The sequence below is a fragment of the Corvus moneduloides genome, chromosome 18 (assembly GCF_009650955.1).
Source record: "Corvus moneduloides isolate bCorMon1 chromosome 18, bCorMon1.pri, whole genome shotgun sequence".
Classification (NCBI taxonomy): Eukaryota; Metazoa; Chordata; class Aves; order Passeriformes; family Corvidae; genus Corvus; species Corvus moneduloides.
Window position 1 is genome coordinate 6,060,768 of NC_045493.1, and position 13,694 is coordinate 6,074,461.

The 13,694-nt window shown below is 41.3% G+C and overlaps 1 protein-coding gene across 3 annotated transcripts in view; it reads left to right on the top strand.

Annotated features, from left to right (window-relative positions):
* Window positions 1-156: 156 nt before the first annotated feature.
* PI4KA (phosphatidylinositol 4-kinase alpha) overlaps window positions 157-13,694 on the top strand; it is a 54,339-nt gene continuing 40,801 nt past the window's right edge. Inside the window, exons 1-15 of one of the 3 annotated variants that reach the window (XM_032128297.1) lie at window positions 306-393; window positions 1,541-1,709; window positions 2,414-2,530; window positions 3,666-3,759; window positions 4,436-4,524; window positions 5,000-5,072; window positions 5,401-5,660; window positions 6,344-6,410; window positions 8,338-8,486; window positions 9,094-9,159; window positions 10,164-10,260; window positions 10,653-10,844; window positions 11,564-11,664; window positions 12,421-12,550; window positions 13,283-13,415. In XM_032128297.1, coding sequence (XP_031984188.1) covers window positions 2,432-2,530; window positions 3,666-3,759; window positions 4,436-4,524; window positions 5,000-5,072; window positions 5,401-5,660; window positions 6,344-6,410; window positions 8,338-8,486; window positions 9,094-9,159; window positions 10,164-10,260; window positions 10,653-10,844; window positions 11,564-11,664; window positions 12,421-12,550; window positions 13,283-13,415 — 1,550 coding nt within the window. In that variant the 5' untranslated portion in view covers window positions 306-393; window positions 1,541-1,709; window positions 2,414-2,431. Of the gene's footprint in view, window positions 394-1,540; window positions 1,710-2,413; window positions 2,531-3,665; window positions 3,760-4,435; window positions 4,525-4,999; window positions 5,073-5,400; window positions 5,661-6,343; window positions 6,411-8,337; window positions 8,487-9,093; window positions 9,160-10,163; window positions 10,261-10,652; window positions 10,845-11,563; window positions 11,665-12,420; window positions 12,551-13,282; window positions 13,416-13,694 lie in introns of all 3 variants that reach the window. The other 2 variants (XM_032128296.1, XM_032128298.1) reach the window with 2 other exon arrangements.

Sequence of the window (13,694 nt, forward strand, 5' to 3'; positions counted from 1 at the left end):
GGCGCTGGGCGCGCCTGCTTGAAGGGAGGGCGGAGCAGCGGGCGGAAGTGAAGCCGCGCTAGGCGCTGCCATCTTTGTGGCGTGATTGGTGCGCCGTGCTCCCGCGGGAGGCGCAGATCTCGCGGGCGGGGGCGGGGCGGGGCGAGCTGGCCGGCGGCGTTCCCGCACAACATGGCGGCCGCGGCGGTGGCGGCGGCAGCGGCGGCTGCGGCCACGGCGGCCACGGCGGCGGCGGCCGGGACGGCGGCCGCCACGGCCGGGACCGCCGCGGCTCCCTCCGCGGGCTCCGCGGGGCGCGGGAGTAGCGCGGCCACCGCTCGCGGCTTCTACTTCAACACGGTGCTGTCGCTGGCGCGGTCGCTGGCGGTGCAGAATCCTGCGCCTCTGGAGAAGGTGAGGGGCGTCTGTGGGGAGCGGCCGTCACGGGTGGGGGCTGCGTGTGGGGCGCTGCGTGTGTGCGGACTGCGGGGTTGTCACGCGTGGAAGCCGCGTGTGGCGGGGGGGCCGTGCCGCGGGAGGGGTGGCCCCTGTGTGCACAGGACACACGAGAAACCCGGTCGGCGCCGTGTGTGGCCCCTTCTGTCACTGTTTTTTGTGCTATGTGTGGGGTGTCTGGTCGCCCCCTTGGCACTGTCACGCGTAGGGACCCGTGTCGCCCGCGGGAAGCAGGTCAGGGGCCGCGGGCGTGCCCGCGGGCCGGGAGATGTCTCGAGGGACGCGGCTCTGCCCGGGTGGGGCTGTCTGTGGGCTCTGAGCGGGTTCTGCCCCCCCAGCTTCGTCCTTCTCTGCGTTCGGGGCAGTTAGGCCTCAGGGATGCTCGTGTGGGCCGGCTTGACCCAAAAAGTCGGGTCAGCAGCGCACTCTCGGAGCAAGGAACTGGATCTTACTGCGTGTTCCCCAAGTCTGTGAAATATGGTTTTGTGGGAGTAGTTAGTCTCAACCTGATTAGGGCTGGTTGCTTTCCTCCACGTATCTGGTTAAATCTAGGCGACGTAATCAGTGACGGGTAAAATGTGGGTGAGATAAAGCTCTGCTGAAGGGAGAACTCCCGGGAATCCGTGCCTGGGCAGTGCCCCCGAGGGCTGCCCCGCTGCCCGGGGCAGGGAGGACAGCCTGGTGTGCTGGGACTGGGCACGAAGTGATAGCGTGTCCGAATTGCATCAGGCAATAATAGTGACTGAATAGCTGAAAAGCACCGCTCTGTGTTGGTGAAAGCTATAGGGCTTGTTCTGGGCCAGCTGTTGTAGTGTTCTTTCCTTACTTCTTGTTCTGAAATGTACCACTGGTGTGGCAATCAACGGTGAATAATTTTTCTAAGCCCTGCTGTTGGTTCACAAATATCCGGGATTTTTTTTTTTTTCAGTTTGATAGAATACAGCAGGAGTTCAATGATAGTTCATATCTAGCTAAAGTTGCTCACTCATGTTATTGCAAATGTACCCTGATGTGGAATACAGATATCGTCAGTCATTTTCCAAAGTTCATATTTCCTCTACTGTATTTTATGTGGCGCAAGAGGATTATCTGTGTTGTGTTACAGGTCTTGTAATTAGGAGGTCTGGCAGTTGAAGGACCAGAATCTTGAATTCCACTGAGCATCCAGTCAATTCTTCTAATCTTCTAGGGAAGTTGCTTCTTGCTTTAGAAATTTCAAGGTGGGGTGTTCAGAGAGTTCTCTAAATAGGAAGTGACTTGGCATTCAAACATAGGTGAGTCAAACATTTATTATGAAGGCCCTTTTTAGATAGTGTTTATTAACTTCAAGGAAATGTATAAGAAGACAACATGCTTGTTACATTTTCCATTTAGTAACAGTTTTCTAGAAGAATGAAGTATTTGGGAGGTCTGATGTATTCTTTAAACGTGTGTTTGTTAAGTATGGAGTGAAGTAATAGGTACATAGTCAGAAAATAATAGTCCTGAAAACTTAATCTGTTATGTTGAAAGGGTTTGAGCGAAAGTCATACACAGGTTGATAGCAGATAATTGTTCAGTGCTGTATATGTAGAAGGCATTGGTGCAGCTGTAACTGAAGCTCCATCTGCCTATTTTTTGTTTACAGGAATTGAGTAAATTTAATAAAAGTGCCTGCTGCAGGTTTCCTGCACAGTGAAGTAGTGGAATGAAGGCTTTATCGTACTTTAACATTTTGATCAAGTGTTGAAGAGAACCTTTAAATCGACCCCTGTTATAGTAAAAATGTTTGACATCTACCTGAGATTTTTCTTTTTCTGGTTTCTGTGATTCTTCACTCTTTCCTTGCCCTTGGATGTTCTCAATAAGATTGAGGACTAAAGGAGGGTAATGTGGCCAAATGTCTTCCAGAAGATGGAGAGACCACTGTGCACTTCAAACAAGCTTCAATTTGGTTTTCAATCTTGTTCCACTGTTCTTTCCCTCTGCTGTTTTTCAGGTACAAAAGCTGCTCTGTATGTGTCCAGTGGATTTCCACGGGATTTTCCAGTTGGATGAGCGTCGCAGGGATGCAGTTATTGCTTTAGGAATCTTCCTAATTGAATCTGACCTTCAGGTATTTTTCGCACTTAGGCTACCTATTTGCCTTCAAAGATCTTGGATTAATTCAAGTTTAGTTGTTCAATGAATGAAAAGTTGGTATTTGCTCTTTATGAAATTAGATGAAAAGATCAGAGATAAAGGATGGATGCAGTCAGGAGAGCAAGGAAATACTGATAAGTGTGATAGGCTGTAGCCATGGCACTGCCACAGCCAAACTGCTGCTGTGTTTTCTGGTCATCATGGCTTAAGCAGAGAAAGGAAAGAATATTCAGGAGGATTTGCTTAAGCCAGATGTGTCTTTGCATGTTCTTCCCCACATGCTCCTGACTGACAGGGATGCTCCGGTGCACTCCTGAAGGCCAGGTCTGCAATAGGCCCTTTCATGCCAGGATAAACAGACAGGGCACACAGGCTGCATTGTACACAAGCATCCCTTCTGTGTCTGCCAGCAGGGCCAGGACAAGCTGGTTCTCTTCCCTTTGACTGCTGGGCCTGGTATTGTTCTGTGCAGGGGAGAGGAAGCATGGACACAGTCCCAGGTCCAATGCTATTAGACCTCACTTTAAATTCTTTCACATTGTTAAGGTTTGCATCAGGCCTGAATTGCCTCCTGTTTAGTATCCATGTGCTATGGTACAGCTTGCATGGATATTAGGTACCTTGTTCTTTTTTCTTTTTGTGTTTGAGGTTTGTTATAAGGCAGCTGTGTTGGGCTTTGATTTGCAGGTGAGGGAGCTGAAGTGTTACACGGATGTGCTAAGTGACTTGCATAAGGCTGTGGGATGCATCACATGTACTGAATTGGCACTGGCACTCTGAATTTCTAGCTGTCTTAAAATTATTTTGGGAGCTTGCTGTCAATTAATAAATTGTCTGGGGTTAGGTACTGTTCTGGAACTCTTTTCTCCAGCTTTTACAGAGAATGAACTGTTGTCTAGAATGAAGGGCTTGGATTTAAGGGACTGAATTGGGTTACTTTCATTTGCTTGTTTTGAAATCAGTTTTGCAGTAGTCAAGAAGCCTGCGGAGTAATCATTAGAAACAAGTTCTGTGTGTGCTAATGTAACTTTACCATATCTCTAAAATATCTTGAGATTATATGGTTCAGCTTTTCTTCTCCATTTTGAATAGAATCTTTTCTCCTTTAGCACAAGGATAATGTGGTTCCTTACCTTCTCCGGCTCCTGAAGGGTCTTCCCAAAGTTCAGTGGATAGAAGAAAGCAATGCACGGAAAGGCAGAGGTGATGTTTGGGTTTTTTGATCTTTCTCATGGAACGCCAGCCAGGAAATAGAAATAGCGAAGGTTGTTTGGGACATGGTTCAAGGGGAGCGGAGAGGTCCTGTTAGGTTCTTACTTAGCTCCTGGCTTGACAGCCTTTAGTATTGATTTTCTTTAGAAGCCAAAGGTAGTTGAATAGATCCCTGTTTTCCTGCTTGGCTGCTTTTTGATGAATTGCACTTTACAAATAGTTCCGTGTTCAATATATTTTGTTACTAAACTGGAGAAGATTGTGTAGTAGTTAGAGAAGTGGAACATGAGATTTATATGCTCTACTTTTAGCTCTGATGCTTAGTTGCTGTTTAAACCACTTCATTTTTTGCTCCCTTAATGCCTCTTAAAATTAATATAAGAATACTTTTATATAGTATTATATAATTAAAGTTTATTTGCAATTAGTTGAAAGCCTGGGAAAGTTTTTAATTATTCTTATTTTTCTTTAAACATTTATGCTGAAATGATGATGTTTAGAGTGCTTCTAAATTTTTTATGTAATACTATTTTTGTTTACAGTCAGTCTCAGAACTTTAAGACATGGGAGTCACTTATGTCTTCTTGCTTTATTATAATTTGCTCTTTCTATGTTGGTTCTCTCTAACAAGGCTTAAGTGGCTGATTTTCTCTCCATTACTTTGCAGGTTTGCTTCCAGTGGCAGAAAACTTCAGCTTCTGCTTGGTGACGTTGTTGTCTGACGTGGCTTACAGGGATGCATCTCTCAGAGAGCAGGTGGAGTTTGAGTTTGTGCTGTTGTATTACCCAGTCCTCCAATACTGCAATCCTGACTAATATCTGGAGAGGAGCTTAGCTGCTCCCTGTCAGCAAGGGGCTGATTGCTTTAGCATGTGCACTGATGCATTAATTTGCTTGTGTTAATAGTCAAGTATCTAGAGGAAATTCATAGGTCTGCAGTTACTTTTGGGTGTCATTTGCTGAGCCCAGAGTTTTAGAATTCCAGTTTTGATACTGAGGTTGGGAGTGCTGCAGTTTCACTGTATAGTACTTGCAGCTCATTGCAGACTTTACAAGAGAAGCTCTGTAACCTGAGTGAGGGCAATGTAATTTAGTCACACAGCATCAAGAAACCTTCACAGAGGTGCTTACATTAATGTTGACAAGTTTCATTTGTTCTAATGATCTGGTGTAAGATAATGATATCCCTTTACCAAAAGATATTTTTGTATGTCTGTCTTGATGACTTTAGATTTTGGATGCTGTTCTACAAGTAATGCAGTTCCTGTTGGGAATGTGCCAGACGCCGCAAATGCATGATAAAGGTAGTGATAAAATACTTACTGTATTTGTATCTCCTGTCCTCTGAACTTCTCTTGTGTTTGTTTGCTGGTTACCAGGATCAGTCCTGAAAAATGAGTTTTGTCTTTCAGCTCCCCTTAGCACTTCTCTATTCTATTTGTTGCTGACTGGTAAATAGAGAAGCAGAAGTATAGTAATTTGTGATACTTTCATGGTTTTTCCTCTGCTTGTACAAATCAGTTGTTGTAAAGCAGTTTAGGCCGAAACAGTTCAGTGAAGTGGTAGCAAAACCATGAAGAGGAAGTTCTAAGTTACTGTTAATGTGCTGTTACATGTGGTTTTCTTTTCCAGAATATTTATGCAAGTATGCTGTGCCCTGCCTGCTAGGAATTTCTCGAGCCTTTGGTCGCTATAGCAATTCAGAGGAGGCTCTCCTTTCAAAGCTTTTTCCTAAAATTCCCCCACATTCCCTGAGAGTTCCAGAAGAGCTTGAAGGAATTCGCCGGCGATCCTTTAATGATTTCAGATCAATTCTTCCCAGTTCTCTGCTCACTGTTTGCCAGGAAGGAACACTAAAGAGAAAGGCTAGCAGTGTGTCCAGCATCACACAGGTTTGTATGACTTGCTCTGTGTTGGAGTCAGTGCTGAGATGATTTGTTGGTCTCAGTGGAGTTAACACTTAAGCCTGGATATGCAGAGAGTTTCTTAATACATTGTTTGACCAAATACAAGTATCTTTATTTTGGTTCCACAGCTGAGCTTCAAAATAGTTTTGTGTTTTCTGAATTACAGAACAATCAGTGACAGTTAAAGTAGCAACTGTACTAGAAGTCTTCATATGGAGCATTTGGCAAATCCCATTCCGTGTGTTATTATCATTAAAACCATTGTAATGTGTATCTGTAGAATTGGGAAGCTGGCACCTAGTGGCTGAAGTTTTAATAAGAGGATACAGGAGCTCTTCCTGGTTTCATCAGGAGCTGTGGATGTTCATTGTCTTGGGGGAAGACTGGATTCAGATGCTGGGTTTGAAGCTGCAGATTGTTATTGGCATAGTTTCATACAGCAGAGGAGTCATCATTCTGACCTCTTCCCTTTAGTCAAAAGCACTGAACTGGCATTTTTTAACTTCCCATTTTTGGCTGGAATTGAGCTGTTAGACCCAGCAATATGTAGTTCCTGTTAGTTTTGCTTGAAGCTGTGTTTCATTTTAAAGTGTACAAACTATTCCCTGACAGGTTTTAAAATGTTTTATAAATATTTTCTAAAATACGGCTTTTGTGCAATGTTTCAGGTTAGTCCTGAACGTGGGATTCCCCCTCCCAGCTCTCCTGGAGGATCTGCAATTCATTACTTTGAAGGTAGATTACCTTGCAAGGAACAGTCTGTGATTTAGGGGTTTTGTTGCTATTTATAGAAAATTGAAAACAAAAAACCTTTTGACCCCTTTCTCTGCCCTTTAGAATTCTTATAGGAATTCAGTGGCACATGCCGGGTAGGGTTTTTTAAAAAATTGTGGTTTAAAGACAGTAGGAAGTAATTATTAACACCACTAATTTTTCACTTGTTTCTTGATTCCCTTCCTGCTAGGCAGTGCCTGGTACTGGAGAGCTTAATTCAGCTAGGCCAAAAATATTTCAGGAGATTAGGCTGAGTAACTTTGAGGAACAAGTGTTAATATTGTGCTTCAGTGGACAACTACGTTGTAGGTCTAGGGTCTGGAATTTTGAGGCTTGTGGCACATTGTATAAGTCCAAAACAACTGCTCCATTTGGAGTAAGTGTGATGTGGGTCATTGTGTAAGACCCAGTAATTTGCTGACACAAGAAATACTAAAGGAGACACTGGGGTTTTTCACTAATGTGCATTAATTTCTGTATCATAAAAGGCCAAAACGTGAGAAAGTTTCATGAATTAACATACAAACTCTTAACCACTGAGTTGTGGTAGAGCTCCAGCTGTGAGTTCTAAGTCAAAGCAGGGCTTAGAAATAAGCTCTCCTTCATGAATCATGTGGAGGACTAGCTCTGCATCTGAGCTGTTTTGGTGTCTCTGGTTTTGTCTGGCCCTTTGAGGTTTTTAACAGTTTGAACTTGCTCTGTTCCTGGGCCATTCTCCTCTTTCAAACCCTGGCTTAAATTAATTTCTTCCACATTGCTTTTCTTTTTCCTTCACATTGTTATTTCTGGAGGCATCTCTTTCTCAGTCATATAATGGGATTGCAGGGTAATTCTTAAATTGCCAAGTAGGAACACACCTGTTTATCTTCTGTTTACCGTGTGGAACCAATGTTGTGGTTCTTCAATGGTTTGAATTAAAAAAATAAACAAAAGCCAAGGCTGCAGGTTAGAGAGATGCTGTAGTAGAACAGAAATAATCTTAAATCTGTAGGTGAATAGTGGAGAACTTTGTAAAATTTTTGGAATTATATTTTGGAATTATTTTAGTTGTCTTTCTGTTGGTAGAGTTATGATTTTTCCAGTCAGGATTTTATTTTCAGTACTAACTTCTACCAAATATTTTGGCTACAGTCAGTCCTTGTATTACTTCTGTTGATATAGGTTGTGATAGTCTTGCCTTCTGAAGATGAGTAGTGACCTTGGTTTTATTCTGGCCAAGGCTAACAGCTTAAAAAAAAGAACCAAGGACTTTCTTTTTTGTTGTCAATAAATAGTCTTGCTTGAAAGCCTGTTAATCACAAGAACATTACTCTAGCACAGCCAGCTGAGCACTTCAGAAAGGCATGAGATGTAATTTCTCAAGAGGAAACAGAGCCAAGAGCAGTTTGCTGAGCAAGTTGTTTGCTTAATAGAGTATTTCAATCTGAAAAATAATTTGATTCTCTTTGCTTTCAAATTGCAGTGGTGAATTGGTGCCTATTCTAAGATGAACACTGTGCCATGTGTTCATTTCATCTAATAGAGGGGAAAACCTTGCAAGATAGTTTTGGCTTAACCTGTTCTTTGCATTTCTGTGCTTCTGATCTAAAGGGCATTTGCAAATGTTTTCAGGTAGATGCACATCAGTAGTGTGGAAAGATTTGTCAGAAGTATCTCTGACCTGCACACGCATTATTGTAATGAATTCTCTGTTGTGATAGTAAACTTCTAATGACAATTGTATCATAGTTTTCTCTCTTGATTTACCAGCAGCTGAGCTCAAATGCACCTCTGTCAAGTTAGACTGTGTTGGAAAGAACTCTTTTGTAGTGGCTAAATGTTTCCATTAAAGAAAATTAATATCCTTTCTCTCCTCAAACTTGTATTTCCATTATTTTTTTCTGATCAGGTTCATATCTTCCTGATGGGAGTGCACTGGATCCTGATTATTACTTCTCCACAATCAGCTCCAGCTTTTCAGTTTCTCCTCTCTTCAATGGTATTAACAATAAAGAGTTTAACATCCCACTGGAGATGCTCCGACAGCTGTTGAACATGGTACGTGATGGCTCCTTATGTAGACTGCAGTGACACTGTGTTCTAGAAATAGATGCAGTTTAAATTTAAGCTTTTAGAATTGCAAGTAAAACGACAGCCTTTGTCTCTCAAGCTTTGTGTAATGTTATTTTTATGGCATTTAATGTCACGCTTCAATAGCGTTCCTGAAAAGCTCTCATATAAACCGGGCAGAATTTGGAAAATTAAGTAAGCTTATGTCAACTGCTTCCTGCTTGAGTCTTGCAGACCACTTGTTCTGGTGTAACCTGCATAATGCTAGTTGCTGAAATAGAAGATTGGGTTTTGCTGTTAGAGTGAGACTCGTCCTGAAGGGTTTGTTTGCTGGGAATTCACACAAGTGACAGAAGCTGCAGGCTCTGTCCGCTTCTGGCATCAGCTATTCTGGAACAGCAGAGAGGCTCAAATGTTCCTATTGCAGCCTTAATTTCATCTGATGCATTGTAGTGAAGTGACTTGTGTTTTCTGTGCATATGCAAAATTGTATTAAATGATACTCTCCTCCTATCTAGAGTCACTAACTCTAGGAAGCACTACAGGAAACTAACAGGAAACATGCTGTTTTAGTTTGATTTTTTTTCCTCCATAGGTAAAACAGATCGTTGAGGATTCTCTTCTGAAGACCTTAGATGCAGTTATAGCTGAAGTTACAGAGGTATGTTTTTACCTTCCTCCTTTAATTACTTTAATGCTTCATTTTTTGCTTTATTACTTGCAAAATTAGTATTTTACCTATGTAAGGTATGCCTTTGCTTTGCAAAATGATACTAATTTCCTTTTTTGACCAGTTCTTTCAGTGGTTTAAATCTAGCCTTGGACTGTGTAAAAATGGTGAAGGGAGGTGACACTTTTCACTAACGTTGGAGGAAATAGTTCTTTTCCTGCATTAGCTCTGTTGTCCTAATAAATTACAGCATTGGTTGCCCCAAACTGGTTTACTGTAGACTAAGGTTGTTCTTGCATATTGCAGTAACTTTTTTTCACATATATGAAATGCATTGGTTGTTTTCACTTTGTGGCTTGGAAATCAGTGCTGCTCTTCAAGGTGCCATTACTGAGTTTGTCAGTGTTGCAGTTCATGAACTTTTACTTGCAGAGGTGGCAGACTTGGTTCTTTAGGTCTGTGAGTCTTCGTTTCAGAACAAGGACTTGTTTCTTGTTCTCCCCTCCCCTGGGTGCAGTTCTGTCACAGCCTCCACCACATTTTATGGAGTTTGCCTCATTTCCTCAGGGCATAAAGCTCTGGTGAAAGGGGTGTGTGCTGAAATGTGTGCAGAAATGACTCTGCTCTGCTCTCAGCCTCCCATCGAGCACTGCCGCATTCGAAATGTAGGTCTGAGTGGAGAGCTTCAGCCTCTCTTTCTGCTATCTCAGTAAAATGAGAGCTTGGAATCCCCCCCTTTTTTCCCCTTTTTTGTTTTTAGCCCCATTGTTAGAGAAACAGACGTGCTCTTCAAATCAAACAGACTGAATCTTGTTTAATGCACTGAATAGCTGTACTTTTTCTTTTGTTAAAAGTAAAGGGGGAAAAGCTGAGGTTTCTTCTTGTACCTGTTTTAAAGGCTTGTTTACATTGTAGAGGTGGAGTGAGATTTATTTATTGATATAATGGAGAATACTTTGTTTTGAATCTAGCAGATTGCTTCTTTTCTCTTTCAGACTGGTACTAGTACAGATCTCTATTACAAGGCTTTCAGTGACCCTCTTTACCTTGCTCAGTTTAAAATGCTGAGAGACACACTATACTATATGAAAGGTATAGTACTTGTCATTTTTTAAAATTTATCCTTCATTATGTTTAGGATTACAAACCATCATCTGCTTTGTATTGAGTGCTTGAACACTGGGTTTGCACTTCCTGGGAACTCTACTTACGGTATTAAATTTGTATTCTGAAATGTTTCCATATTAAAAGGTGCTATGAAAGTAAGAAAAAAATATTATGAGCGCCATTAAAAGGATTAATAGATGGCATTTGAATTGTCTGTTCGCTGGTGGACTTTGTTATGAAGTTTATCTTTTAGACAGGACATAAACTTGATTAAATAATATCATCTATAATGTAGCAATGAATTTTATATATGCTGTTATTCTGATACACTGACTTCCATCTTTCCAGGATAATGTTGTTTCCTTTTCTTTCTTTAGACCTTCCCAACTCATTTGTGAAGGAAGTCCATGATTTTGTGCTGGAGCAATTCAACAGCAGCCAGTCAGAACTTCAGAAAATCCTCCACGATGTGGATCGACTGCACAATGAACTGAGCCCTTTAAAACTGCGCTGTCAGGCCAATGCTGCCTGCGTGGATCTCATGGTGTGGGCTGTGAAAGATGAGCAAAGTAAAAATGCTCTTTGGTCTCTGCAGTGTCTGTCTGTTGTGTTCTAAGTTGTAGAAATACTTACAGAGTAGATGGTGCTCAGAGAAATATTAAATTTCAGTGGAATACTTTCTGCTTTTAGAATACTAGAGTAAAATTTCCATCAAAAGGTTGTCAGATTAGTTGGCTGGGTAGTTAGACATTTCTTTATAGAAATGGAGACAGAAACTTCCTATTACTTCTCTCAAGGGGATGCTATAAATGCTGAATTGCATACAGCTATTTATTTTCTAGTTTCTGTTTTATATATTGCTCTTAATGTCTTAAATATTTCTCAGTGGTTCTTTTAAAGAAAACACTTTTTCTCCATTGCTAGCAAGATTGGGAAGCTCTTTCTCACTTTTCCTCTATTTTCTTTCTGTTATAAATCTTACATCCAGTGAATATGTGAAGGATTTTTTTCCTTTGGACATTACAATATTTGATTTCTGTTCAGTGTGAAGTATGCTCAAAATCAGCTTTAAGTACTGTCATTCTTTCAGTCAGTGTTTGACTGAGCTGTTTGGTGCAGCTACTAAGTTTCTAAAACTGTTTTTGCAGAAACAGCACTAAGTCTTATACTACAAGATTGATGCTTATAAATTCTCTCCGTTTTTTTAGAAATTCCAGTAAGCACTGAGTTGTGTGTGGCCTAATAACAAATCTAAGATAAATTTTTCTGTTGGATTTTTTAATTTAAGGTGCAGAAAACCTGTGCATCAAGTTATCAGAGAAGCTGCAGTCAAAAACCTCAAGCAAAGTCATAATTGCTCACTTGCCACTGCTAATTTGCTGCTTGCAGGTCTGTCTTCACAGTATTTGTCATTAATTACTGTAATTACTCACCGTATCAGTGAGTGAGAGTTTGGGGAGTTCTATGGGCTGCTAGAACACTTTACCTGCTATTTTTATTATTTTCATCACTGTCTTCTACATTTGCATTTCAGAGATGTGGTGTGAAAACAACTGCTTTTAGAATTTTCTTAACTCAACTACTTCTTGAAGAATAATATCTATGAGGGCTTTTTAACCAGTATTTAATTTCTGAACTATTTAGCTCCTTAGTCCATTACACAAATAGTTAAAATATTGGGACTGGCAGGTCACTGAGGTTTTAGACTAAGAAAGCCTTGGTTATTCTAATTTTTGTGTCTTCTTATTGGGCACTTACCCATAGTTGTACAAATTTGTTTTTTTACACCACATAAGTAGTAAGTTGTCAGGTTCCTTCAAATGTTGGAACTTGTACAGTAATTTTGTTTTTGGAGAGTACAGTTCCTTTCATGTAACTCCTGTGAAAACACCGAGGAAGAGAGCAGCCAGGCTTGACTGGTATATGACACACTCTAGAATAACCTAGAACAGTTAGAGGCTTAAAATGTCTAAATCTTCTGCTAAAAATTGAATCTCTCAAAACTATGTAGGATTTGGGTTTTTTTCTGTTTTTTTGTATTGAGCTCAAGTTGCAAGCTTGCAGCTGAAATAAAAATAGTGCTGTTTTATTCTAAAGCTATGTTTTGTTGGGTTTGTCTTGTTTTGGTTTTTTTTTCCTTTTTAGGGTCTAGGTCGTTTGTGTGAGAGGTTCCCTGTTGTGGTTCACTCTGTCAATCCATCATTGAGAGACTTTCTTGTGATACCTTCCCCAGTGCTTGTGAAACTTTACAAATACCACAGCCAGTATCACACAGGTAAAGGAAAAAAGCCTCTGCTCCAGAGTGATTGTTTTTCAACTTGTGTGGCTTTTTCATACTTTTTGGTATTTTGTGGTGATACAGCTGCAGGTGGAAATGGAGATGGAATTGAGTAATTCTTTTTTTGGAGAGGAGGAAAGCAAATGAAATTCTGGTAGAGGTGTATCTAAGGGTAAGCAGTAGAACTGCTGGGTCTCTTGTGCTTGCACTGAGTGCTTCTGTCTTGAATGAGGCTCTGCAGCCAGAACCAGCACATAATTATCCTCACAGGGAGGGAAAAGAAATCACATACCCAGTTGGAACTGCCCTTGTTTCAAGCTGAGGCTGTTGTGTCTAATTCTCCTACAAAGGCTGCTTCTGTCTGCCCTGTAGCCTGCTTTGTACTTTGGGAGGCAGCCACTGGGTCTGTCCAAAGCTGCCTCTTCTCCACAGTGAACTAGATCACGTACTTCCAACTCCCCATACACATCTTGTGCTCCAGCCAGTGGCTGTCTTGACATTTGGCAGATTTTTGTTGTTGTTTTTAAACCTTAATATCAAGTTATGATTTCCAGAAGAAAAATGTTTAATTCTAATCACTTGCTGATGCAAAAGCAGTATTGTAATGCTAAAGCAGTACAGTAAAGTAGTAACTGACTAAATTTAGGAATAATTTAGGAATAGTCAAAGGCAGTAATGGCTTGTATAGCTCATCACGTGGTGTTGATTTCTGTTCTCCCATGTTCTTAGTAGGTGGGAATGACATCAAGATTAGTGTCACCAATGAGCATTCAGAGTCCACTCTAAATGTAATGCCTGGCAAGAAAGGTCAGCCATCCATGTATGAGCAACTGCGTGACATTGCCATAGACAACATCTGCAGGTAAGAGGGGGACTGGCACCATGCTGAACATGTGCTGTTTCCCTGGCAGAAAAGTGCTGTGCCCATTTAGAAGGTGCTGCTCTGTGCTGCCATGAAGTCTTTGTGCCTTGTTTGGTCATGACTTCATTTTCCTTCAGGCATCTCTTGGTTCTGTTTATGTCCTAATTGTAAAATAGTAATTCAGTCTTATTGTTTTGCTTCCCACATCTGCTAGTCACCATTTTCAGTAGGTAAATGTTTTTGTAGATACTCAGTAGGTTTTTTTTTTTTGTTTTGAGC